The 26,542-nt window shown below is 54.2% G+C and overlaps 2 protein-coding genes across 10 annotated transcripts; one reads left to right on the top strand and one right to left on the bottom strand.

Moving 5' to 3' along the window:
- Nucleotides 1-6,901: 6,901 nt before the first annotated feature.
- On the top strand, nt 6,902-11,148 carry SLC25A39 (solute carrier family 25 member 39). 4 transcript variants are annotated; one of them, XM_064271047.1, is made up of 12 exons: nt 6,902-7,018; nt 7,918-8,016; nt 8,171-8,230; nt 8,368-8,412; nt 8,652-8,785; nt 9,095-9,162; nt 9,312-9,436; nt 9,610-9,783; nt 10,078-10,187; nt 10,394-10,475; nt 10,550-10,630; nt 10,713-11,148. In XM_064271047.1, the coding sequence occupies exons 2-12, from the start codon at nt 7,932-7,934 to the stop codon at nt 10,826-10,828; spliced, it is 1,080 nt and encodes a 359-aa protein (XP_064127117.1). In that variant the 5' UTR covers nt 6,902-7,018; nt 7,918-7,931; the 3' UTR covers nt 10,829-11,148. The 4 variants fall into 4 exon arrangements, with proteins under 4 accessions (XP_064127117.1, XP_064127116.1, XP_064127115.1 ...); XM_064271046.1 differs by lacking the exon at nt 6,902-7,018 and adding an exon at nt 7,251-7,757; XM_064271045.1 differs by lacking the exon at nt 6,902-7,018 and adding an exon at nt 7,251-7,615.
- A 596-nt stretch (nt 11,149-11,744) lies between these two features.
- On the bottom strand, nt 11,745-21,289 carry RUNDC3A (RUN domain containing 3A). Of its 6 annotated transcripts, none has more exons than XM_064271044.1 (11): nt 21,152-21,289; nt 17,126-17,241; nt 16,591-16,739; nt 16,335-16,420; nt 15,384-15,473; nt 15,202-15,282; nt 14,850-15,015; nt 14,579-14,736; nt 13,608-13,745; nt 13,391-13,497; nt 11,745-12,385 (listed from the first exon to the last, which is right to left on the bottom strand). In XM_064271044.1, the coding sequence occupies exons 1-11, from the start codon at nt 21,256-21,258 to the stop codon at nt 12,243-12,245; spliced, it is 1,341 nt and encodes a 446-aa protein (XP_064127114.1). In that variant the 5' UTR covers nt 21,259-21,289; the 3' UTR covers nt 11,745-12,242. The 6 variants fall into 6 exon arrangements, with proteins under 6 accessions (XP_064127114.1, XP_064127110.1, XP_064127108.1 ...); XM_064271040.1 differs by having other exon boundaries at nt 11,746-12,385; nt 16,591-16,724; nt 21,152-21,284; XM_064271043.1 differs by having other exon boundaries at nt 12,296-13,010; nt 16,591-16,724; nt 21,152-21,284.
- Between the last annotated feature and the right edge of the window lie 5,253 nt (nt 21,290-26,542).

Genomic DNA, 26,542 nt, shown 5'->3' on the forward strand with positions numbered 1-26,542 from the left:
ATGCCCCAGGTGCTCACCTGAGCACCTCCCCTTATCCCACTCTGCTCTGCCCTCCCTCAGCCCTTCACTGTGGGGTCATCGCCATCAGCATCCCTCACCTGCTAGTTCTCCCTTTTCTAGCCCATCCCAGATACTCTCTACCATGTGACCCTTTTTATTGACTGCACAGATGTCCTGTCTGCAGCTGTCTTGTTTATTTACTTGTTTACTTGTGTGTGTCTCCTTGTTTCCTTGTTTGTAGTGTCTCCTACACTACAAAGTGTGAGCAGGGACCTTCTGTGGTTTGCTCACTGCTGTACCCAGTGCCTACTACAGTGCTTGGCATGCAAGACACACACAGAAGTTAAACAGAAAAGGAGAGAGAGGAATGTTCAATACATAAAAAAAAGAAAGAAATGCCCATGGGCCAGGCCTTCAGTCCAGACCCAGGTGGGCAGCTTCTCCTCAGTTGGGGTCACTACCCAGCCCTGGCTTGGCCACACTTCCTGAAGCCCCTGGTCTGGTGGCTGACTTATACCAGGCAGCCTTGATCACACTGAGAAGCAGACTTGCAGCCCGCAGAAGGGGATGATACTACATGGGATTGGAAGGTGCTTGGCGGCTTGTGGTCAGGGATTGGGGGGCAGACACGACCAGCCATATCCCTCTCCTTGGCCCAGAGGCCCAAATTAGAGCCAAGAGAGTGTCAGCTTGGAGTCCTAATGTTACACTTAGCATCCCTGGCCTGCCACCTGTCAAATGCCAGGAGGGGTCCCCAATCTTTTGACGACAGACACTCCTCCATAAGTTTTTAAAATGTCCCCTAGGGGGCAGTACCGCCCCTGTTGAGAACAACGGTGCAACACCCCTGCAGTGCCTGCTTTTTACTTTAACTGTATCTTTGAGATGATTTTACAAAAGGACATAGAGACCTGCATCCCCTTCCTAGCTGCATGGTGCTCGGTTATACAGAGGCACTGCCACATAGTTAAAAGTCTCCTTCCCATGCAAGAAGTCTCCTTCCTGTCTTGTTGCAAACGAGGCTGCAGGAAGAAGACACAGTTGACATGTCATTTCACACAGGTTCAAGCATATTGTTGTTGCTGTTAGTTGCGTGAGTCGATTCCAACTCACGGGGACCCCATACGTGCGGAGTAGAACTGCTCCTTAGGGTTTTCAAGGCAGTGACCTTTCAAAAGCAGATTGCCAGGCCTTACTTCTGAGGCACCTCTGGATGGGATCAAACAGCCAACCTTTTGATTAGTAGTCCAGCGCTTAACCGTTTGTGCCTTCAGGGACTCCCTGCAGGGAGGAATTCTTAGAGGTGCTGGCTGGGTCACAGGGTCTGGGCATTTGGAACTTTGAGAATGACAGCCCCATACTGCCCTCCACAGAGATGAATTAGCCTACCGACCCAAGCTGAGCACGCGAAAGCCTCTCCCCAGAGCTTTGGGGGGGAGTTTGGAGGAGCAATTCTGGAAGGACTTTGCCAGGACCCTTCCTCTCTGGGAACCATCTCCTTAGACCACATCCAGCTCTCCCACCCCCACCCATGAAGCCTTGGGTGTCCAGAAACTGCCCAACCCACCTTCTCAGACCATCGGGTGGGGTACGGAGGCACTTCCCCAGATGGACTGACCTCGTTGTTACATTTATTTATTTATTTTTAGACAGCTTTGTTGCTTTCACTGATTCTATAAGTAACACATGCGTATTTCAGGGAGAGGGAAATTCCTCCCACCCCCAACCTTTTATTTTCAAAATGTTCAAAACTTCAGAAAAGTTGCAAGAGTAGTATGCTCTTAGTTGCCAAGCACCTGCGTGCCCCCACCTGGATTCCCCGGTTGTGAATGCTTTGCTACGCTGGCACACACGCGCCCTCTCTTTATCTTTTTCCCCGTCTGTCCCTCTCTGCTTTTTGCCATCTGAGACTAAGTTGCAGACATCATAACTCTTCATTTACCTCTAAACATTTCAGTGCGCGTTTTCTCGGAACAAGGACATTCTCCTACGTAATCACAGTATGGTTGTCACATTCCACACAGTTAACATTGATAAAGTAACCATATCTACCCTACAGACCTTCTTCCATTTTCTCCAGGTGTCCCAGTGACAACTGCCCACCCCCCACCCCCGATCCACTCAAAGCTCGCCCTTTGCTGTTGCCTGGAGTTTGGGTTTCTCTTCTCCCAGGGGCTCTGCAGTTCTGAGGCAGCTCTATGTCAGGACAGCACTGGCCCAGGACTCACAGGTACTGGTGGGGTCCCTCCCGTGGACCCCTGGAGCCTCGCTTCAGCCCCATAAATGTCTTCCTAGGCCCTAGAGGTACAAGATGGAGGGGACACTGGCCCTGCCCTGGGGCCTTGTGCTGGAGGAATTCAGCCTCACAATAAACTAGCTCTCCCTCTGTGCAGGGCAAGGACCTGTCCTTCTGTCCCCCCAACAACCCCTGCACCTGGTCTATTTTCTCCCCCTCTTACTGGTGAATGGAGTTTTTGTTTTTCCATCTGTATGAGGATGCTGGGAATGGCCACTTGGGGTGAAAGTTGCTGCTCTGGATGAGAGCCAGGAAATGGCCACCTCCTCCTTGGGCCTCCAGGCTTGCTCCTCTGTCCAGGGTACGGGTGGAAGCTGTCAGCCAAGGCTCCCAAACTTCATAGGCATTTCAGGCCTCCAGCTCTGCCCTACAGCCGCCACAGTCATCTTTGGGGGAGATCTTTACCAGTTCCAATACACCTCATTGCCCATCGGATAACCTCTCCAATTGCCAAGCTGCAGCCACCACACTGGGCTTGGGTCATGTCAACAACACCCCACGGTTTTCTAAGCTTCAGAGTATGTACATGGAGGGGGAGGCAGGGCCTGTGATCTACTCAGCCCCAGGGCCCTGGCAGGGGCCACTTAACTGTCACCTGACTCTTCACGTAGCTTTCACAGACCTGATCTTCGCTAAGATCCTCTCTAAGCCAGGCAGGGTAGGGGATATCCTCTGTATTTGTGGCAAGGAAACTGAGGTGTAGAGACAAATCTCAAAGGTAACTTATTTAAGATCGTAGCAAAAAGAAAGCAGAAATGGGAGTGCAAAAGCCCCTCCTGTCAGAGGTCACTAGATTTGATTCCTGGCTGTCCTACTTTACAGCTGCCTGATGTTGGCTCTAGGAAAGAAGCAGCCCTTGTAAGGAGTTATTATTTGAGCCTGGGATCATGGTGCATATTGGAGGCAGAGGCGGGACGAGAACCCAGGCACTCTGCCTTTTCAGGAACTTTGTGCACCACAGGTCCTGGAGGACAATCAGTAATAGTAGTAGTCGCTGAGTGCTTGGCTTGGCCAACCACTCCTCTAAGCAATTCACAGCTATTAACTCATTAAATCCTCACATAATCCCTGGGAGCTACCAGCATGACTATCACTATCAGCTCATTTTCTAAATGGGAAATAGGCTTAGAGGAGTTAAGATGTTTGCTAAAGGTCCCACAGCTGCTGCCGGAGGAAGCGGAGTTTGGAGCCTGTTTCCTGCCTCCCACTTGCTCTGAAAAATTTTCTTTTCAAGCAGGTCCAAGGTGCTGCCCAGCTCGCCCTGTACTTCTTGCCAGTTTTGGGGGCCAGAAGGCTGAATAGATCAATCTACTGCAGTTACCAGTGGGAGCCAAGCTTTCTGGCTGGGAAAAGGGAGCGGTGGGCCTCCCCTGGAATCAGGAGTTGGGGTTTGAATTCTGACTCTTTCACTTGAGTGACCTTAGTGCGATTTGACCTCTGGGGCCTCCGTTTTCTCATCTGTAAAATGGGAGACTGTGTGGGAAAGTTTGGGTTCTACTCCACCCTATAGAAGTCGTTACACACAAGGACCTCCGTTTTCTCCGTAGTAAAACAGGGAGAATTTCTTGGCTTGGTTATGAAACTGTTCGGTAAACTGTAACTTCGGGACTGTAAAGGACCTTAATGGGGGCTGGATTCTTTAATGGTATCATTTCAAAACTTAGCTGGAGGTGAGAAAGAAATGTAAAGTACGCCTTCTCATCGGCCCCTTAGACCCAGCGGCCTCTCTGGGTCACAGATTGCACGCTCCCGGCCCCCAGACTGGCATCTCCAACACGAGGGAAGCCGCAACGCATTTTCTCAGGGAAAGCTGATGGTTGACCCCTTGGGATCCACGTGCTACCAGACAGGCCCCGACTGACTGGACGGCTCCAGGCCCAGACGCTTCCACCGGGGAAGGAGGGGCGGAGAATGTGGTGACGTCAAAGTCACGCCCTGCCCTTCTTAAAGGAGCAGGCTCAGAAGGCGTGTTCTGTCTTAGGACAAACAGTCACTAAGATTCAAAAGTTTTAAAGGCGGGGGTGGGGAGGTGGTGGCGGAGCCTCAAGTGCGGGGCTGGGCTGTAAAGAAGTGAGTCTCCTTGGGCAGCGGGATCAGAGAGTCAGTGCTGGATTTAAGCCTGTCTGAAACCCTGGTGGCACAGTGGTTAAGAGCTGCACTGATAACCAAAAGGCCAGCAGTTTGAATCCACCAGGCCCTCCTTGGAAACCCTGTGGGGTTGCTATGAGTTGTAATCCACTCTATTGCAAGGCGTCACCTGGGGAGGCAGCTTAGTGCAGTGGAAAAAGTACCTGCCAGTTCGAATCCCGGGTTCTGAACTTCAAGCCTCAGTTTCATCTTCCGTAAAATATGGCCTAAAGGAGCGTTGGTGGCTCAGTCATTAAATGCTGAGCTGCTTAACCGAAAGATGGGTGGTTCGAATGCACCCAGCAGCTTCCTGGTAGATTTGCTTCCGTAAGACTTCATTGTTGCTGTTGTGTTAGCTGCCCTCCATATGGTTTGGACTTACAGCGACCCAACCCTGAGTACAACAGAACAAAACACTGCCTGGTCCTGCGCCATCCTGACAAACCTTGCTATGCTTGAGCCCACTGTTGCAGCCACTGTGTCAGTACATCTCACTGAAGATCTTTTTCTCTTTCACTGACCCTCTACCAAACATGATGTCCTTCTCCAGGAACTGGCCCCTTCTGACAGTATGTCCAAAGTACATGAGATGAAGTCTCACTGTTCTTGCTTCCAAAGAGCACTCTGGCTGTACTTCCTCCAAGATAGGCTTGTTCGTTCTTCGGGCAGTCCATATTCAACTCCTCCAACACCCTAATTCGAAGGCACCAATTCTTCTTCAGTCTTCCTTATTCACTGTCCTGCTTTCACACGCACTTGAGAAGACTGAAAATACCATGGCTTGGGTCAGGTGGACCTTAGTCCTCAAAGCGGTATCTTTGCTTTTCAACACTTCAAAGAGGTCTTTCGCAGCAGGTTTGCCCAATGCAGTACTTTGTTTGATTTCTTGACTGCTGCTTCCATGAGCATTGATTGTCGATGCAAGTAAAATGAAATCCTTGACAACTTCAATCTTTTCTCTGTTTATCATGATGTTGCTTATTGGCCCCGTTGTGAGGATCTTAGTTTTATGTTGAGGTGTAAAACATACTGAATGCTGTGGTCTTTGATCTTCATCAGTAAGATGAAATCTTCAAGTGTAATTTCTGCAAGCAAGGTGTGTCATCTGCATATCACAGGTTGTTAATGAGTCCTCCTCCAAATCTGATAACCAGTTCTTATTCATATAGTCAGCTTCTCGGATTATTTGCTCAGCATACAGATTGAATAAGTATGGTGAAAAGACACAACCCTGATGCACACCTTTCCTGACTTTAAACCATGAAGTATCCCCTTGTTCTGGTCAAACAACTGCCTCTTGGTCTAAGTACCGGTTCCTCCTGAGCACAATTAATTGTTCTGGAATTCCTACTCTTCACAATGTTTTGCATGATTTGTTATGATCAACAGTTGAGTGCATTTGTATAGTCAATGAAACACAGGTAAACATCTTTCTGGTACTCCATGGTTTCAGCCCAGATCCATCTGACACCCACAACGATACTCCTTGTTCCACGTCCTCTTCTGTATCTGGCTTGAATTTCTGACAGTTCCATGTCCAAGTACTGGTGCAGCCATAAAGATTACAACTAGAAAACCCTATGGGGCAGTTCTACCCTGTCGCATGATTACATGAAGTTGCTATGAGTGGAAAATTGACTTCGGGGCACCTGACAAAAACAACCTACCTCTCAAAGTTTTGAGACTTAGAAGAAATAAAATGTGAAGTGACCGGCACACAGAAGCCACCCAAAAATGTCTGCCCCTTTTCCCCTACTTCAATCTTAGCTCCTGCGAAGGAATCTGCAGCTCAAAGCGGAATTGAATCTTGCCCGAGACCACATGCATTTGGGACAGGCCGGCTGAACGCGGACTCTGGCTCCTAGGCCAGCCTTTCCCACTGTCCAGCCTGCAGATGGTGGATTCTCACTTGCGGCCTCATCCGACCATCTGTAAAATGTGGTAATGCTAATTGCTGCTGGACACGGGTCGCTACGAAAACTTCAGCAGAAGCCCCGCAGGTAGCGAATGCTGCGTCGATGTTTGCCATCGTTACTTGATCGTCAAGCGACCTTGGAACACGGGAGCTAACCTCCCTGAAGGCAGAGGCGAGTGACGCGGGCGCTGCCCACAATCCTCCGGAAAGTTTGTCGGAACGCGGGGTTCCCGGGCGGAGCTCGCTGGGGAGCGCTGGGGTAGGGTTTGTGAGCATAGAGCGGGGATCTGTAAGCTGTCAAGTACAGTAAGGGCGCCAGGCCTAACCGCGACCTTGGCGCGCTGGCCCAACAAGGTGCCCGGCCAAGACGGGGGCGGGAGCGGGGCAGGGGGCGGGGCAGAGCGGGTTTGCGCGCACCTGGCGCGCGAGTTCTGGGGAGGGGAGGGAATGAGGACGCGAGTGGGCGGGGCCGGCGTCACTCCGGGCATGAGGCCGGTTGGCCCGCGGCGGGCGCTGGGGGCGGGGCCTCGTGGCGCGCTCGGGGGCGGGGCCGTTTCGGCCTCTCTCCGTGGAGGCCTCCGTGCCAGGCGAACGCGCGTGAATCCTGCAGCGGCCGCAGAGCCGCTATGGGCCGGTCCGGCCCCGGGCGCCGCGCCGCGCGAGCACCGGCCTAGACCCAGGTGGGCGGGGCTGGGCTGGGGCTGAGCCCGGCTCGGGGCGGAAACCGGAGCCGGGCCTTTGGGGGTCCCGGGGACTGAGCCGCGGCGGGGCCGGGGACGGGAGGCGCGGGCCATCGGGTCGACCTCGTCGGCCCCACTGGGCACCCCCCTGCCCGCCGGGGCGGGGCAGGAATAGCCGATGAGGAGCTATCCTGTGTCCGGTCCCTATTTCCAGGCCCCTGAGCTGAGCCCGCGGCCTGTGTTTGGGGAGAGATGGCAAAGAAGTAGCTGTTCCCGCCCAGGCTCCGGGGGCCGGGCGCACAGCAGGGCCGAGCGCCCCAGCCTGCAGCCCCGAGAAGGCCGACGGACCCTCGCCGCCGTCAGCTTTGTTCACACGTTTCGCTCGCCGCCCGGGCCCACTGCATACCTGGCGACGTGGGGCTCGCACGTGCCCGCCCGGGGCTGGGGGCTGGACTGAGAAGCAGAGGAAGGTGGCCTAGGCGTTTCAGTCTTTGAGGCGCCAGGGCCAGACCCGGCGCCTGCGCTTAGGTGCCCAGCAACCGTGTGCGGCGGGAATGAATGAACGAACGAACGGCGTTTGGAAAGTGTGGTTTGCAGGCAGGCAAACCCGGGTCACTTTGTTGGCTTCCTGCCTAGTTTTGGAGCGACGTAGTTAATTATGTCTTGGACAGATGGCTACGCTTTTCTGAGCGTCGGTTTCTCCAGTAGCAAAGCAGAACTGATGATATTCACTCTAAAAGTTTGTTCTGAGAGTTATCTGAGGCAACTTCTGCTTCAGCGAGTAGTGGGTGAAGGTTGAGGGTCGGTTAACGCCCCAAAATGTCGTGCCTCATTTCTGCCCCTCCCAGGAGTCCTGTTCTGTGATTTGATGCTCCCTGTGACTCAGATTTATTTTTCAGGACGAAATTACAAGATGGCTGATCAGGGCCCTGGGGGCATCAGCCTCTTCCAACAAATGGTGGCTTCGGGTGCTGGAGCTGTAGTCACCTCTCTCTTCAGTAAGGCTTGGGGTCATGGGGTGAGGAGCAGTGGGGGACTGGGGCAGACGGGGTGGGGTTGGAGGTGGCTTAAACTGGAGGGTAGGGGGCTTGGTTTGTGGTGAGAAGTTAGGACGGTGTTCCAAAAGGAGCTCTCTGAACTGCTTTTCCCCAGTGACACCCCTGGATGTGGTGAAGGTGCGCTTGCAGTCCCAGCGCCCCTCGGTGGCCAGTGGTGAGTGCCTGGCCCAGGAGCCCAGAGGAGGTGGTGCTTGGGCGTGGAAGGAGCTTCCCACCTGGGGTTCCTGGGGTGGAGGGGCTTGGCCTGACTTTAGGGGCTGCCTGGTATTTTTTTTTTTATTTGTATTTTAGAATGGAAGCTTTCCTCCAGACTCTGGAGTGTCTCCTACACCAAATGTGAGTGCCCCAAGCCACGGGGAACCTGGGATGGCGGTAGGGAGGACGGGGGTAGGGCAGGGGGATGGGGGGGTGGGGGTGGGGGGGTGTATCTAGTTGTTCCACAGAGCTAGTACATGTCTTCAAGTCATGTCACTTAGTTTTTTGTTTTGCATAAGAACATCTACCTCCCTGGGGACCTACCACCTCTGCAGGGTTTCAGGGCGCTTTTATCCTAATGCTTTCTCTTCTCCCCCCAGTGCCTTCCTCTCTCCAACCCACAGGGAAGTGCCTCCTGTACTGCAGTGGTGTTTTGGAGCCCCTGTACCTGTGCCCAAATGGCACCCGCTGTGCCATCTGGTTTCAGGATCCCATCCGCTTCACTGGTACCATGGTGAGCAGCAGAACCCTCAGATGGGCTCGTAGATATTCCCAAGAGGCTCACAGTTTGATTGAAGCGAGAGAAGAACTACTACCGCAAGGCACGTAGAGATGACCAGTTCAGTCTTAGCAAGGCCTTCTCAGAGGAGGTTTTGAAGAGTGGATAGGGCTCTGCCTAAAGCCAAATGGGAAACTGCATGCCTGGAGGCTTGAGAGGCTATTGTAGGCCCCAGGGCTGTGGGTGGAGGCCTGGGCCAGCCCCCATCACGGGGCTTTGATTTCTTCATTCTTCTTCCCACTGGGCTGGGGCCCACCTGGCCAGGATGCCTTTGTGAAGATTGTGAGGCATGAGGGCACCAAGACACTGTGGAGCGGCCTCCCAGCCACCCTGTAAGTAGCTTCCCTGGTACATCTCCTTTTACTGGCCTCTGATCCCTTGTTCCTAGTCAGCTGGATGGGTGGAGAAGGTAGGAGTTCAGGGTGTCCAGGAAAAGTTGCGGAGTCCCAGCTGACATCTGCACACACTCCTGCACCCACAGGGTGATGACTGTGCCAGCCACCGCCATCTACTTCACCACTTATGACCAACTCAAGACATTCCTGTGTGGCCAAGCCTTGACTTCTGACCTCTACGCACCTATGGTGGCTGGCGCTTTGGCCCGCTGTGAGCACAGTCCCAGGCCCCTGATCTCTCTCTGTCCCCACGGGTGTCTGAACCCCATCTTGGTTCCCAGCATTGACTTTTGCTAGCCTGTGGGGGGAAGAGGGCATGTCCTAGACCCCTAAACCCTGGAACCTATGACCAGAGCCCTCCCCACTATCCCATATTCCCCACAGTGGGCACCGTGACCGTGGTCAGCCCCTTGGAGCTGGTGCGGACAAAGCTACAGGCTCGGCATGTGTCATACCGTGAGCTGGGCACCTGCGTCCAGGCTGCGGTGGCTCAGGGCGGCTGGCGCTCCCTGTGGTTGGGCTGGGGGCCCACTGCCTTACGGGATGTGCCCTTCTCAGGTAGGAACCCAGAGGTGTAGGGGGTTGGGTAAGGGAGCCCTTGGGAGATACACCGGGATCTGTGGCCAAGCCTTAACTTCACTACTGCTATGGAATCCTTAACTTTTCTGAGCCATGGGTTCCCTGGCTGTGAGTTCCCAGTCTGTGAAACGGGCACAGCAGATATTGTATTTGCCCTGGTTTCTCTCTGATAATTCCTGGAGAGCGCTTGGCATATAGTAGTCAGAGGACGATGGGTATTCAGTGTTTGCTGCCTTGCTCTCTCTTCTCTGACGAGTGTTTTTGTCCATCAAGCCCTGTATTGGTTTAACTACGAGATGGTGAAGAGCTGGCTGAGTGGGCCAAGGCCAAAGGACCAGACATCTGTGGGCATCAGCTTTGTGGCTGGCGGCATCTCAGGGACGGTGAGTTGACAGGGCAGGGTGAGACCTGTGGGGTGTCTTTGGGGGGGGATGGGGGGGTTGCCTCCAGAACAGTGCTGCAGTGGCCTGGTACGTGGTGAGCAGGTAGTGAGTGCTTCATCCCTTCCACCCTCCAGAGCCACCTTCTGTGGCTGGATGCAGGAGTGGGGGTCCTGGGAATGAAGCTGAGCCCTCTCCCCATCCACCAGGTGGCGGCCGTCCTGACTTTGCCCTTCGATGTGGTGAAGACTCAGCGCCAGGTTGCACTGGGAGCGGTGGAAGCTGTGAGAGGTGAGGGGTTGGGCTGGTGTAGAGGGACCGGTGGGGGCCCAAGGGGGTCTGAGCAGCATGCCTTGACCTTGCAGTGAGGTCCCCCCGTGCTGATTCCACCTGGCTGCTGCTGCGGAGGATCCGGGCCGAGTCGGGCACCAGGGGACTCTTTGCAGGTAAGTGTGTGTGTCCGTGCCCTGGGCGGGGTTGGGGTCATGCGACCCCAGCCCCTGACCTGGCCTCCCCTTCTTGATGCAGGATTCCTCCCGCGAATCATCAAGGCTGCCCCCTCCTGTGCCATCATGATCAGCACGTATGAGTTCGGCAAAAGTTTCTTCCAGAAACTCAACCGGGAGCGGCCGCGGAGCCCTTGAAAGGGCCCGGAGGCTGAGGATCCCATCTCCTCTGAGGATGAGGCGGGAGCTGGGGAGACTGAGTCACGTGCCTTTCCTCAGCACCGAGGGGCGAGGTCTTGCTTTTTTACCCACTCTGGGTTTGCAGGTCCTCCTCAGACTCAGTTTTCTTCCTGTATCTCTTCATTTCCAAGGCTCGAGGACCATCACTTTCCCACTCCCAAGTTCAAGATCAAATCTGTTTCCCTCTGTGTTGGCGGTAGCTGGGTCTACCCTCAGGAGCTAAAAATCTCTGGGCATGCCTCAGTGTCCCCTACCTCAATTAATTCCTTAAGTCTGAAGATGATGAACTTTTGTGAAGTATCCATAACTGGGGAGCCAGGGGGGTGGGAAAAGCAGGACTTGGTGTATGAGTTGCACCGAGGAAGCCTGGGGAGGGGCCCTGATCCTGGCTTGGGCTGCCCAAGGGCATGTCCACGTAGAGGACACCCCGCAACTTAGAACTTGGGGGCCAGTGGACCCAGGACCAGGGTTGGGGACTGGGAGTGAACTCCTTTCAGGAAGGGCCCACTGTGTTGGGGCCAGAGTGGGAGGTGGTCAGACTGCTCCCCAATGGTACTCTTAAGTGACAACAGAGGAAGGGTCTGCAACTTTGGACCACAGCCGAAGTGCTCAGGATGATGGGAAATTTGAGGCCTTAGCTAGGACCCGCTGCCTCCATCTTGCTCTCAGCAAGGCTCAAAGAATATCCCATCGAAGGGGCGCTTTCATGTTTTGGCCGTGCCCTGGGCCAACCTAATAACTTAAAACACTTCAGACTGAGCCCCCACTCCCTGTTTGGGACCTCTTGGGCACTGGGGCACCCAGACTGGCTCGCTGATGGACGTCACCTTGGTTAACAGGCTGGGCACTGGCTCCACTGACCTCCGGAAGGCCCTGTCCCAGCCCCCACAGACCAGGCTGTCTTCAGTCCTCTGGTTTTTATTTGCCAGATCCCCTCAGCAGAGTTCTCTGTCCGGAAGACTGAGGAAGGGGTGATCCCGGGAGTGCACAGGGACAGACACGAGATGCATGGGACATGGGGTGCTGAGGCCGGACCACCAGCTCCAGAGGAGGTTGGGGGAGATGAAAGAAGGAGGGTCCAGCAGGGAGCTAGCCAAGCACCAGGGTCATCAGAAGGAAGAAGCAAGTGTCCCTAAGGTGCTTCCTGGGCCTTGGCACTCCAGCCTTCCAGCCCAACCAGCTCCCTTCAGAGCCATGCCTCTGGCTGGAGGCAAAAATGAGCAAAAGGCAAGGGTCCGATATCTCCCCCAGAGATCTCTCACTGGGTGGGTGGCGTTCTCTGGAAGAGTGGTCTGAATGGGGGCATTCTGAGGAAAGGTGGCAGGTGTCCATGGCCCCAGGCAGGTGGGGCTGGCACTGCCCACGCTGCTTCTCAGCTGGGGCTCAGTGCTGGGCTGCCCTCAGGACTGTCGCTCACCAGGCACTCGTTGGATTTGAAGCTTGCCAGGGACTTGCAGCTGGGGATGGAGGCCAGGGAGCCGCAGAGGCCCAGCATGGAGGGCGTGGGGTCCTTCCCTGGGAAGAGAGGGTGGGTGAGGCCGGCCAACGGAGCTGCATGTGTGTCAGTGGGGTGGGGCGTGCACAGGGATTGGGCAGTGAAGGGACAACCCTTAGGTTACCTCCCAGGGGACTTTCTTGACCTCTTCTGGAGCGAGCGTTTGCTCTTTTCAGTTAACCTTGATTAAGCACCCCCTGGTGCCATGCCCAGTGCTAGGCACAGGGGACACTGTATTGTAATCGTCAGCTTATGTCTCTGTCTCCCCCAGAGGTTCAGCCTCTCTCTGTCCATTTATTAAGTACACAGTGAGCACTTGCTCTGTTCCAAGCACTGGGGATACAGAGAATGGACAAGACGAGTCCCTGCCCTCACGGAGCTCACAGTCTGGTGGGGGAGACAGACACACAGACAATCACAAACAGTGTGGTGGATTGTTACATGTCCATGGCCTGCCTTGTCTCAAAAGGTCTAGGGTTATCCAATACAGTGTGGCTTATAAAAAGAAAAAACAGGAAATCCAGGCAAGGGAGAGCTAGGATGAGGAAAACCAAGATGAAGCTTGGGGTGAGGTCAACACAAAATGCATGCGTTGCAGTCCTGAACATTCGCTTGAAGGGAGCCACTAATTTGGCTCTGAGCTTCCTGGCAGCCAAAGAAAAGGGGGAAACATTGATCAGGCAAGCAGTTAAAGTATACGTGAGATAAGAGCAAATTAGTTAGGCTGAAGAACTCCCCGTGAGTTTGTGAGCCCCTTGAGGATTACAAGACCAAAAAGCCATTGAGCCCTCACCATATGCTAACCATTTAGCAGTTATTTTAATCAACGTCCACATTTTACAGATGAGAACGGGGCTCAGTGAGGTAAAGTAATTGGCCAAGCTCATGCAGCTGCATTTGCACCTGCCTGACAAGTCAAACCAAGCTTTTAGCTGGTGTGCTAAGCTCTCACAAAGGGCTGTGAAAATGAGGGAATTGGCCTGGCCTCAGTCTGTCCTGGAGGGGGGTTGCTTTGGGGGGCTCACCAATGGGACCCCAGGGCTCCTCATCTCGCTTGCAGTCTCCCAGGCGCTGGGAGTCTGAGCTCAGACTGGCCTCGGCTGACAGTGGCTCCGTGCTCATGAAGCTGTGTCTGCAGTAGAACAGAGTTGGGTTGGCAGGCAGTGATCTACAGCCCCCAGGATGCTCCTTGCCCAGGAGGGCTGGCACTCAGGCCCGAGATGACCCCCGGCTGGGACTCACCTACGATAGAGCTTAGGGTTGTGGGCACCCTCGGCCCCACTGAGCGTTCCTAGTGACGGCCATTGGTTGACCAGGGGTGTGGTGAGCTCCTTGGAGCCTTGGGTCAGGGGGGCGTGGTCACCGGGGATCAGACCTGTCCTGGGGGAGGAGGGAGGATCAGGCCTGGCTGGGAGAGGGAGCAGAAGTGGGGGAAAGGAGGCTAAGCAGAGGGTGGGGAGGGGTCAGGGATGAAACCTGGGTAGCCAAATGAGGATACAATGTTGAGGGTTAGTGGGCAGATCCTGGGAGTCAGTGGAGGTGGCTCTAGGGGTCAGAGGGGTGATGGGGATCAGTGCACTAATGTTGGAGGCTAGAGGGTATAATGGGGTGCTGTGGGAGTCAGTTGGGATGATAAGGGGCCAGTGAAGACTAGTATGAAAATCCCCGAAGGGTAACAGGGAGCCTTGGGGGTCATGTTGGAAGGCCATGGATGATGAAGTTTAAGGGAAGTGTTAGAGGAGTAAGTAGGGGTGAAGTTAGGTGTCACTGCAGGTGATGATACTCAGTGACGATAGTGGGCCTGTGTTCGAGGTCCGAGGGGTGCTGAGCAAGAAGAATATTGTGGTCGTGGTGGCTGAATAAGGTTAGAGGTCCTTGTAAGTAATGGCGTGGAGGAGGAATACTGGAGGGCAATGTGAGTAACGCTGGATGGCTGTTCTAGCTGATGTCTACGGTCATGTAGGGTGAAGTCGGTTATCCCTGCATCTTCTGTTGGGGATCTTTGGGGATAATGTTAGAAGGTCATGGAGTGTATTGCGGTGAAGGTGTGGATCAGTGGGTTAACGCTGGCGGTTAGCTGGATTGGATGCAGTGTCAGGAAAGGTGATGTTAGAGTCATGGGAGTGACATCACTTGGGGGTCCCTGAATGATGGGTTTCGCTGACTTGACATGCTCTGAGTGGGGGGCAGGGGCAGGGCGGCAGCGCGCTCACAGCTGCTCCTGCAGCTCCAGGATCACGCCCTCCAACTCCCGCTTTTCGCGCTGGTTCTGCGCCGCCGCCTCCTCTAGCTGCAGCTGCAGCCGCCGGTTCTCCGCCTCCAGGTCCTTCAGCTGCGACTCGCGCAGGCGCACCAGCTCCTCCAGGTAGCCCTGCGGAGCGCGGGCTCAGCCCGGGTAGAGAGGACGCGGTCCCCGCTGCCGCAGCCACCGGCTGGGCAGTGTCCCCAGCACCGCCACACCCCCACCCGCCGCTCGGCGCGCACCTTCTGCGCGTAAACGATGCGAAACTTCTGCTCCATTTTGTGCCACTTGCTGTACCAGCTGTCCTCGTCGGTGACGAGCGGCAGGTATGGGTGCTCGGGCGAGTTGTCCTCGCTCGTGCTGCTCTCGGCGCTGTGCCGCTCCTCCTCGTCCGTCAGGTAGTCGTAGCTTCGGTGAGACAGCAGTGGGCGCGGGCCAGCCCTGCCCCACTCGCATCCCAATCCAGACCCCTCGGGCAGTGGGACCAGGTTAGGATACTGGCCCGGCCGTCCCCAGTCCCGTCACTGCCCCTCAGACCATCACCCGAGGGTCATCTGAGAGTCACCGGAGCTTACCGCAACTCCAGCTGCTCACCTCTGGGTGAACTTCAGGTAGGGCGTGTAATCGATGACCACAGGGGTCTTCCCGTCCAGCACTTCCCCCTTTAGGCAGAAGCTGGGGCAAAGGAGCCACAGGGTTGGGGCTGGGCAGGAGGGAATAGGGGTGTGGAGATTCATGGGGGAAACACCCCCCTCCAGCACCCTGGAGAGCCCCACCTGAAGTCTATGGCGCTCAGTCCTATCAGCATCCCTGTGAGGACGGTGGCTTCCTCCCGCAGCATGATGGCTCCGGAGTCATAGAATCGTCTGTGGGACAAGAGAGGGACTGACGGCCCAGCACCCTCCTCCTCCCAAGTCTGCACCCCTCAGGACTTCTGCTGGCTTCCTCCCAGTGTTTCCTGGATCCTGTTGCCCCGTCAGACTGGGGCTTGCTGGGGATAGGACCTGTGTCTCCCAGCTATTAGAACGGATGTTCCCTGAGAATAGATTCCCCTGCATCATTTGAACTGCCCCTTCCCACCAAGTACTGGGTCACCCAGATCCTCAAAGTCAGGGAACAAGTGTAAATCATTAGCACTATGCCTATAGCAGGGGCTCAAAAAATATGTTGACCTGAATTCTGAAATGTGAGGACAGACAGGATAAGGTCAGGCTGGGCATGACCACCTTGGGGGTGGAGGGTACATGCCCCTACTACATCCAACAGCTTCAAACACAGGGACCCAATCTTTCTGCAAACCCACAGTCCAGGGGCTGAAACTGCTCACGGGACTGTCTAGTCCCAGTAACAAGTACAGAACTGCTGCAGTTATCTGGGAAGCAGGTAGGGCTGTGTGCAGAAGGTCATGGAACAAGGCCAACAAGTAAAGCCATACATGGCTGGGGCTTGTCTAGAGGTGTGTCCAAGGGTAGAGCTGTGCATGATGGGAGTGGTGGGAGATAATGGGACATATAATTTGACATAGAGGTGATGGGAGTAGTGCTTAGTGTGACTTCCAGGACCTCAGAACAGCCATGCTAGGAACAACCTGGGAGAGAAGCTAGCAGTTATCCCGGGACTTGTAGTCCAGGTACTGAAAGTTGCCACTGGAACTTAAAAATCAAGTGCTTTTAGACGATGACCATGCATACTGAGACCCATGGCTGGGCTGACAGGCAGGGTCTGACCTGGTGGTCCGGGTGTCCCGTAGAGCCGTGGTGATATATTCTGACATGCGCTTCTCCATCAGTGCCACCCGGATCCAGGCCCGGCCCTACAAAGCAAGCTCACCTTCACTTGCAGTCCCAGAAAGACCTTGTGACCTCCTGTCACCCCTCTCCCCAGTACCTGTGGGTAGGGGTGAAGACCAAGGAGCAGGCAGGCCTCCTGCATCCAGAGCCAGGGAGCATCACCCCAGCCCCACCCTGCCCCAGCCCCCATCACCTTGGCTCGGGCTGTGCTGATGTTCTCCATGTTCTCGATGCTGCTCACGCAGTTGTTGGGCACTTTGCTGCAGGCTAGTCGGATGTAGTCCCAGAAGCCCCGCTGCCCATCTGAGCTGAACCAGCTCACCGGACCTGCTGGGGCACAGGCTGAGCCAGGGCAGGGAGGGGGGCTCAGCAAGGCCAGGGAGTTTGGAGAGGGGCCATGTAATGGAGCACACACATGCCTACGTATAGGTTCCCATGCACATGCATAGTGCCCACCCCAAACGTGTGCACACACATGCATGCATTCAGAGGGCACACCAGCAAAAAGCTGACACCCATCAATGGGGCTGGTGGGCATCCACTGTGTGTGCCCGGAAGACCCCTCCCTCCTCCTAGCTCTACACATGAGCTTCTGTGTAGGGCCCACGATTGGGGCCAGAGTCAGTGTGGGGTTCAGAAAGCCGTGAGTATATCAGAGTGGGGTGGCTGGACGTTAAGAGCTGGAAGTTGGAAGGGCTAGGCGGTGGGTGACAGAAGCCTGGGCCCACCTTTGAAACGGTGGCTGAGTATCTGCTCTAAGATAGCTGCAAAATTCACGAACTCCTCAGATGAGTCGTCGATGGGCTCGGCCGTGTACTTCTCCAGCAGTGTTTTCACGGAGAACCTACGGGGAGGGACGGTCAGTGTCAGGTAAGAAGACAGGGTAGGGAAGGAAGAGGAAGGTGTCAGGCCAAGAGAGACAGCCATGGGCAGAGAACAGGTGTGGATGTGGTGGGACGCAGAGGGAAAAAGAGGTGGGTGACAGGTGAGAATACAGTGACCACAGGGGGGCTATGACATGTGGAATGACAGAGTGGCAGGTGGGGAGGGAGGATGACAGGTAGGAGACTGATTGATGAAGTGGGTGACAGGAGAGGTGACAGCCAGAGAGAGGAAGCTTTGGGAACAAAATACGGGAGGAGATGAAACATTAGATAGAAAGATGGGGCACCAAAGCCAGGGGGCTCTCCCAGAGCCCCATCTCTGGGGATCCCCTTCCTCCTTGATCCCCCTTCAGTGTCATTCTCTATCTGTGTGACTTGGAGGTCACGCAGGAGGTAGAAGCCTGTTTGTGTCCTGCCCTGAGCTGGCTTCTGCTATTGCTGGGACAACCTGCTGCCCTTTCTGGGGGTGGGGGAGTCACCTCTGCCAGGGCATATGATTGGCACCGTGCATATGGAGCGTGGGCACTCATGGGTGGCCAGGTGGGCTCTCAGCAAATGAATACCCCTGTTCCTCCTTTTCTTCCCAGCTCGGCCACCCACACACCAGCTGCCCAGAACCAGGCAGTGCAGAGCTGGGGTGGGGTGGGGGGTGGGGAGCTGCAGGGTGTGGGTCTGATACACACATTGGGCCAGAGGGGCATTGGCAGCAGATCCCTGGGAAAGAGCTTGGAGGCTTGGACACCTGGCTTCTCAGAGTGGAGGGAGCTGAGGGAAGCCAGGAGGGCTGAGGCGCTAAGCCAGGTGGCCCCTGCCCCTCTCTCCAGTCCTGCTTGAAGCCTCAGGCTTCCCCTGCAATCCCTCCCCTGCAATCTCCACAGTCTGCAGTAGGGTGGGGCCAGGATGGGGATATGTCTTCCAACATCCCATTACTGCCCTGTTGTGGGTGACAGACAGGGATGGGGACACCAGGGGTATGGGGGCTGCTTGGAACTGTCGTTTTTTCTTCCTAAGTTTCTTAAGCCCTTATCCTGTACCAAGCACCATATTGTGCATGTATTATCTCATCCAGCCCTCACAACAGACCTGGGAGGTAGGTCCTCTTTTTATCATCATCATCCCCATTTTACAGATAAGGAAACTGAGGCTCCAAGAGGTTGTCTGGTCTGTTCAGGGTCACTAGTAAGGACTCAAGCAGTTATGTCTGATTCCAAAGCCCTTGCTCTTTCTGCTACATCTGTGGCCTCCTGGGGGCTGTCATACTTAGGTCCCTGAGCAGCCTCTGACTTCCTTGCCCTCCACCCTACAAGACTGTATTCCTGGAGTACTGGCTTCTGAGGCTTTCAGGCCAATGGCACAGCTGAACCTATGGGGCCCCCTTCACTTCTCTTTGGGCTCAGAGTTGTTCTGGCCTGAGATTATAGCCAGGTAGGTCATGATTGGGGTTACAGTAGGGGGAGGCAGCCCAGTGGATTCAAATTCTGTTTTCTTGTAATACTGTGTGGCCTTGGACAAGTCATTCAACCTCTCTAAGCCCATCTTCCTGTGTAACAGTGATAATAGTACTTGTCACATTCAATGTTGGTCCCAGTCTTGGGCAGGGCTGGGCAAGGGGTGGTGAGGAGCTGGGCCAGTAGTGGGATGATGGCCCTCCTGGGAGGGAGTCTGCATTTAGGACATTGGTTGGGCTTCACTATGACCCTCCATTGATGGTTTCTTCTGGTCATCTGTGTCAGGCCTTGGTAGGGGCCTAGGGCTGGGTGCAGTGTGGCAGCCCTCTGTCATCTGTCCTCAGGGGTGCTGTACAGCTGGTCATCGCCCCTGGGAGCCCCATGGTGTGCGCCCGGTTAGGAGGTGCAGTGGCTGCTGTGGGTTACCATGGAGACAGGGAGGCCAGGGCCCAGGGGAACCCTTGGCCTGCTAAAGGGAGCTGTTCTGGGAGCTGGAGGCAAACCATGTGACAGTGATGAGGCAGCAGAGGCCCGAGGGATTTCTGAGCCTTTGTCATGCCCTGATGCCCAAAAATACTACCCTTTACCCCAGCTCCGAGCCCACCTCTGGTCTACCAGAACCTCTGCTTCTCCAGCCTAGGCCAGGGGAGTTCCCTCTTTCCTCTCCACAGTCAAGAGCGTCAGCTATCCTGGCAGGTAAGAGAAGGAAGAGGAACCTGGGAGGTCAAGAATGACGAGAGGGAGGAGAGGGGTGTCATCAGGATGTGGCTGTTTCTGTGAGCCTGGCACTGTGCTGGGCCCTACATGTATCTCGTCAAAACCGTCCTCTGGGGTGTCTGTTACATCTGCCCCATGTTACAGACATGGCATGATGTACCCAAAGCCCAGAGTGGTCAGGAGACTTCCCCCAAAGTTATACAGCTAATAAATGGTGAAGAGCTTGAACCTACAACTATTTGGCCCCGAAGGCCAAAATCTTTGTTTTACACCACACCGGTGGGTTGGTGGAAACCCTAGTGGTGCAGTGGTTAAGAGCTTTGGCTGCTAACCAAAAGTTCAGCACTTCGAATCTACCTGGCACTCCTTGGAAACCCGATGGGGCAGTTCTACTCTGTCCCATATGGTCACTATGAGTCAGAATCAACTTGACGGCACTGGGTTTTTTTTTTTTTTTTTTTTGGCAGGTTGGGAGTGAGGGTGGAGGCAGCAGCCTGTGCTCTGGGCCGGGCCATAGCTGCACTTATTCTTTCCATGACATGGAAAGCATTTTGTGGAAGGTCTGATGTGCACAGCACTGTGCTGGCCGCAGGGCTATAACGTGTGAGACACACAGCATGGCTGGATGTGTGCCCAGGAACCTGGAAGGAGCTACAGGAGGAACTAGGGCATCAGGTGGGCGCTGATTCCTGGGGGAAGAGGCAGGGCCAAGGTCTGTGTACAAGGTAGGTGGGGCTGGCAAGAGAAGCTGGCTGAGATGGGGGCACCCTGCCCTGAGTGGGCCTACTCCCCAACACCTGGGGGGCCTGGGCACCAGGGAGGCTGCAGGTGGAGAAACCACTGGCATGGGGACCCCAGAGGGAGAGGGGAGTGTCCTTGGGGGTTGCAGGGAGATTAGCTGGGCGGCTGGCTGCTTTCTGGCTCCGGGCAGAACAGGGATGATGAGCCACTGCAGGGCTGAAGTGGGAAGGACCACTTCCTGGGCCCCAAGAGAGCCTGTGACTCTTCCCAACACTGCGACAGCCGCACCCTCAGGGACCAAGGGCCCTGCCTCCATCCTCTTCTCCTTGAGCCCAGAGGACTCAGGCTTCCATAGCCAGTCTTTGGTTCTTCCCGTGCCAGGGGCAGCACCCATCACCCTTGGCTAGCCTGACTCATGGCTTTGCCCAGCTGCCCAGGTGACCCTGGCCTAAGCTGCAGCTGCCCAGAGAGAGATGGAGGAGGGTACGGTCCCTGCTCCGAGATTTCAGCGGAGGAAAGTCTCCCAGGCAAAGCCCCACCCCAGAGAGGCCTGGCTGACAGGGGTGGGGGTGAGGGTACCCCGGGAGAGCATTCATTCCCCCCAGCAGTTCTCGGCTTGCCCCGCCCCCGCCCCCAGCAAACGAAGCCAGACATCCCTCCCCCTCCCCCTCACACAATGTCACTTCCTGGTTCTCACAGGAAGCTGCCGTGCCAATTAAACCCCCCCAACCCCCAAGACCCAGGCTGTGCACCGGCCTGCATAGGCCTAGAAGGGTAGGGACCAGACCTTCAAGCCCCTTCCCCATTCTGGGCCTGGGAGGGGCCGTGGACGCTCACTTTTAACCCTTTGCTTCCCTCGTTGTTCTCCCAGCTGCTGTGTCTCCTCCCGCGGACGCGCTAGTTTCCTCAGCTGCCCAACCCGGCTCCCTGACCATCCCGCCCCCCACCCGCCAGCGGCGCCCACCTGCACACGGTGATTAGGTTCCTACGCTCCACGGCCACGTTGCGGGAAGACGCTTTCTTGGAGGACAGCCCCAGAGCCATGGTGGTCTGGACAAAGCTTGCTTCCATCCAGATATGCGGCCACTGCTGCCGCCGCCCGCTGCCCCCCACCTCGCCCGGCGTCCCGGCCCCCCGCCGGCTCACGGCTGGGCCCTCTGCCCGCCAGGGCCCCTTGACCCCCCAGCGGCCATCCCCCTGCCTCCGCGCCTAGCGCCCGGCCCCCTCGCTCCCTCCCCCGGCAGCAACTCGGGAGCAAAACAAGGCCGGGGAGGGAGCTCTCCGAGGTGCTGAGCCGGGCCCTGTCACCCCCTCCCCCAGCCGCCCGCCCCCCTCGGCTGGTGACGTCAGGGCCCGGGGGCCCCGCCCCCGGCAGGCCGGGGACCAATCCGCAGAGTGTGCAGGGTTTGTTGGGGACGGGGGAGGGGCCTGGGCTGCGGGGAGAGCCGAGGGGGTCCCCGGGAGAGGCTGGAATTGGAGCGGGCATCTGGCCTGTCCCCCGCCCCCACACTCAGGGCCCGAGGCTCCTCGTGTCGGGTCTCTGAGCTCCGCCGCCTCTCCTGCCTTGTTTCTGACCTGTGATGGGCGGCTTCTACCTCTGATTTTTCCCCCGGTTGCGTGGAGAATGGAGGTCCTCACCTCCGGTACCCCATCCAGCCCACCTCTACCCATTCGGCAACGGCATTCTCCGCCGGGCCCGGAGTTGCTGCATTCCAGGAGTGCAGGTGGCCCTCCGCGGCTGACCCAGGCAGCAGAGAAGCAGTCAGAGGGATTGCGTGTCTGTCTGTGTCCAGGCTTGACATGTCTGTCTGCACCGGCCCTGCGGAGTCAACCTCTCCTGGGGTGGGGGATGGGAATACACAATCAGCCGTGGGACCCCAGCGCCTGGAGCCACTCAGGACTGGCAGCCGGGAGTGAACAGGCAGCTAAGCGCTCGGGCTCCTTGGAGGTTCCCAGCAGTAGAGCTGGTGCCTACAGTGGTGCCAAGGCAGCTGGAGGAAGTGGCAGTCAAGGTACTGGCTCTCCCTCGGTCTTACCCCATTATAGCAACCCAAGGCCAGCTGGGCTAAGGGTTAATTAACTCCTTAGCTACCAGCATTGCTCCATGATTCCACTCTGTATGGGATCATTGATCCCATGCAAGGTCAGGAGGGCCCCCCTTACAAAGCTGGTTGTACAGGGAGGTGGGGAATGGAGGCACAGTCCCGCTACCCTGCTTCTGTTCCCTCCCTGTTTCTCTCCCACATCCCTGCTCCCAGCTGCCACATTCTTCTGTTCAGCCTGTTCTAGGGTTCTCATCCACTGAAATCTGCAGCTCCCAAAGAAAACCATTCTGGGTTGATTAAAGGGGCTTCTTCCCATCTCTCCATCCAGCTTCAGGAACTCCATTCCAGGGCTCAGTTCAGATCTGTTACTGACTCCACACACCCACCCAATTCACTCTTCTATTCTGCTAGTTGATGGTCAATGTGTCCACTCTGCTCAGATGTACACCCGTGACTGAATATGATCAGAAGGCAGGACCCCTTTGTTAGCACAAGATGAAGGACCTATAGAAGTCCCCAGCCCTGGGGACTTGACTCCTGGTGGCTAGAGACAATGTTCTGACTCCAGCACGGGGTTTCATGCCCACATAGCCCTAGCCTCAATTCTTGGCTTCTTTGTCCTCAGATCTGGTCTTTTAGTCCCACCTCTGCCCTCTCCCTCTTGCGTCACCTCTAGAAGCCCCTCTTATCATCCTCCTGCCTCCAGACCCATAGCTGGTGGCAGTTGTGTTGTTCTTTTGCTTTTAAATTGCAAGATATATCACATGCACGGAAGAGCGCATAAAACATATATGTACACTTTAAGACTATTTAAGATGTGTTATCATCTCAAAGTTAAAGAAATAGAGCATTATCAGCACTCTGGGCCTCCTATACGCCTCTCCCAGATACCTTCATCCATCCCCCCAAGAGGTAACCGTTGTCCTAATTTTGTGATAATCTTTCCTTGCTTTTTTTATAGCTTTATTACCTATACCAAAAAAACCCACTGCCGTTGAGTCGATTCTGACTCATAGCGACCCTATATTATTACCTATATGTACACAAATAAATAATATATTTAATGTTGCCAGTTCTTAACCTTTATAGAAATTGAGTCATGTTGTATGAATTCAGTTGTGATTTGCCTCTCTCAATATTATATTTTGAATTTGTATGACTATACCGCACTTGGAAACCCTGGTGGTGTAGTGGTTAAGTGCAACAGCTGCTAACCAAAAGCTTGGCAGTTCGAATCCACCAGGCGCTCCTTGAAAACTCTATGGGCCAGTTCTACTCTGTCCTATAGAGTTGCTATGAATTGGAATCAACTCGACAGCAATGGGTTTTTATACCACACTTCATCTATTCTACCATTAATGGTAATTTTGTGTATCAGATAGGGTCTAGTCAGGAAAACAGAAACCATGTTATGTATTTCAAATTGAACAAAAATAAAACCATTGCTGTCGAGTTGATTCTGACTCATAGCAACCCTGTAGGACAGAGTAGAACTGTCCCATAGGGTTTCCAAAGAGTGGCTGGTGGATTTGAACTACCAACCTTTTGATTAGCAGACAAGCTCTTAACCACTGTTCCACCAGGGCTCCAAATAGAGGGGATTTAATACAGGGAATTGGTTACAAAGAAATTGGAAAACAACAAGAGCAAAAAGAGAAAGAACATCAAGACAACCCAGAACTAGTGTATTAGTTTCTAGGGCTGCCATAATAAACTACCACAAACTAGGTGACTTAGAACAACATAAATTTATTCTCTCACAGTTCTAGAGGCACAGTCAAGGTGTTAGCAGGTTCATGCTCCCTCTGAAGACTCTAGGAAGAATCTTTCTTTGCCTCTCCCAGCTTCTGGTGGCCCCAGGCATTCCTTGGTTTATGGCAGCATAACTCCAATCTCTGCCTCCATCTTCATATCTTCTCTTCTCTGTGTTTTTGTGTATGTTCTTTCCTCTTCTTATAAGGATATCAGTTGTTTTAGGCTGGGTTCTCTAGAGAAGCAAAACTGGTAAAGTGTATAAATTTATAAAGTGAATAAATTTATATCAAGGAAACACATCACATGATTGTAGAGGCTGGAACATCCCAAGTCCATGGATCAGGATAAAGGCCTCTCCCGATTCACATAGCTGCAGAGGCTGGTGAACCCAAGATCAGCAGGTTGGAGAGCAGGGCTCCTGCTCACAGGCTGTGAAGGTCTGCAAATCCAAAGATTGGCAGGGAAGACTGCAAGGCTTCTCCTGATTCACGTAGCTGCAGGGGCTGGTGAACCCAAGATCGGCAGGTCAGGGAGCAGGACTCTTGCTCATAGGCTGTGAAGATGATGAATCCCAAGACCGGCAGGTAAGTTGCTAACTCAAGGCCCAAGAATGGGAGGTCAGATGACAAGAGGAAGCTGCAGGATCCAGAACAAGCCAAAAACCTTAGCAAGGTGAGCAGGAAGGAAGTAGGTGGCAGAGGGCAGAGAGATGAAGGCTGAGAGAGCAGTGAGCTGCCACAGGCCCCCCCTCCACCGGTACTATTCAGCAGATTCCATCATCGGGGGGGATCATATATCAAATTTCAACAGGGAATTGATCACAACATTATACAAACAGTGAGAATCATGGCCCAATCAAGTTGACAATCTTAACCATCACACCAGTCATTGGATTTAGAGCCTACCCTAAATCCTTCATCCTGAAATCCTTAACTAATTACATCTACAAAGTCCCTATTTCCAAATAAGCTTACACTCACAGGTATGGAGGCATAGGACTTGAACATATCTTTTTGGGGACACAATTCAACCTGCTACAACTAGTAACTGTGTGAAGCAGCTGGGGCTGAGGGAACAAAAAGGAAGGTGTGAAGTTACCACAACTTGGGAGCTCAGAGGCATCTGTAAGGCCGGTTCTCAGGATGCATAAAGAAGCTGAAGACTGGAACCAACTTCCAATGAGAGAGTGACACTGATAAAAACAGGAAAAATGGGAAAGAACTCCCTTCTCCCTTCCTCCTGTCTTCCACTATCCCTCTAGTGCCTCGTATTAGCAGAATATAACAGAAAGCCATGGAATCTGGGAAATTAGTTTGAAGAGTCCCAGCTCCACCCGCCATCTGAGAGCAAAAAAGAGCTGAAAGGCAATAAATAAATAACGGGTACAGTTCGCCCGTTTGTTTATTCAACACCTATAGACATCTTTCTATGCATATTTAGACAATAACTACTTCGTGCCTTTGCCTAACAAGATGCAGCTATCCTTTGCACAAATGAAAATATTCTGGTCCCCCTCCCCAAAAAGGGAAGATACAAAGTCCTGACAGTAACAGTATCCATCTCTGGGTGACAGTAATAGTGAACTTAAACAAGTGGTAGCCCTAATTAAGCTGGTGTGCCAGGTGTAGTAGCTTTCCTAGAATGGATCAACATAGCCCCTACCATTTAGTATGTTGCTGTTAATCTGGTGAAGGAAGGAGGATTAGAAGCAATTCCCTTCCCTTGGGACAGACAACAGTACGCATTCGCAATTCTTCCCCAGAGCTACATTAACTCTCCTGCTACCTGTCACAATATAGCCCAAAGGGACCTTGGTCATCTGGGTATTTCACAGAACATCGCATGGATCCACTGTATTTATAAAATCAGGCTAATCAAGCCTGGTCAGCAGGAAATGTCAAGTATTCCAGATGTCCTGGCAAGATACCTGCATGGAAGGTAGAAGGATAAATCCTACAAAGACTGAGAGGTCTTTGTGAAATTTTTAGGGGTCTAATGGTCTGGTATCACCTTGTACCTCCAATCACTAAGAAAGAGGCCCAGAGTTGGGCAGGCCCCTTCGGATTTTGGAGACAGCATATACCACACCTGAGAATACTGCTCCAACTGATTTGTCAGGTAACTGAGAAGACTGCCAGTTTTGAGTGGGGCCCGAAGCAAGAGAGAGGTTTCTTAGGTCCAGGCAATGATGCAAGATTTCCTGCCACTTGGGCCATATACCCCAGCAGATGTCATCTATCTATGATCCAGAAGAATGTTCTATGGAGTCTCTGGCAAGCCCCAGATGTTCTGGAGCCAGGCCGTGCCATCTGCAGCAGAGGACCAATCACGATTTAAAAAAAATATGTCCTAATGTGCTACTGGGAAACCCTGGTGGCATAGTGGTTAAGTATTACGGCTACTAACCAAAAGGTCTGCAAAACCAGGTGCTCCTTGGAAACTGTATGGGGCAGGTCTACTCTGTCCTATAGAGTCGCTATGAGTCAGAATTGACCCAACAGGAAAGGGTTTAGATTTTTTCTTTTTTTAATATGCTTACTGAAACTGGATCAGGG

The sequence above is a fragment of the Loxodonta africana genome, chromosome 18 (genome assembly GCF_030014295.1).
Source record: "Loxodonta africana isolate mLoxAfr1 chromosome 18, mLoxAfr1.hap2, whole genome shotgun sequence".
In the NCBI taxonomy this organism is placed as follows: domain Eukaryota; kingdom Metazoa; phylum Chordata; class Mammalia; order Proboscidea; family Elephantidae; genus Loxodonta; species Loxodonta africana.

Excerpts from the sequence above, each read along its gene's own strand:
- SLC25A39 (XM_064271045.1), top strand. The coding sequence starts at position 7,573 with ATGAATGAACGAACGAACGGCGTTTGGAAAGTGTGGTTTGCAG. Across the intron at positions 7,616-7,917 it reads TTGGAAAGTGTGGTTTGCAG|GACGAAATTACAAGATGGCT; the intron begins GCAGGCAAACCC and ends TTTATTTTTCAG. Across the intron at positions 8,231-8,367 it reads GCGCCCCTCGGTGGCCAGTG|AATGGAAGCTTTCCTCCAGA; the intron begins GTGAGTGCCTGG and ends TTTGTATTTTAG.
- RUNDC3A (XM_064271038.1), bottom strand. The coding sequence starts at position 16,983 with ATGTGTAGAGCTAGGAGGAGGGAGGGGTCTTCCGGGCACACACAGTGG. Across the intron at positions 15,016-15,201 it reads TACCTGAAGTTCACCCAGAG|CTACGACTACCTGACGGACG; the intron begins GTGAGCAGCTGG and ends GTCTCACCGAAG. Across the intron at positions 12,386-13,390 it reads GGAGCCCTGGGGTCCCATTG|GGAAGGACCCCACGCCCTCC; the intron begins GTGAGCCCCCCA and ends CTCTCTTCCCAG.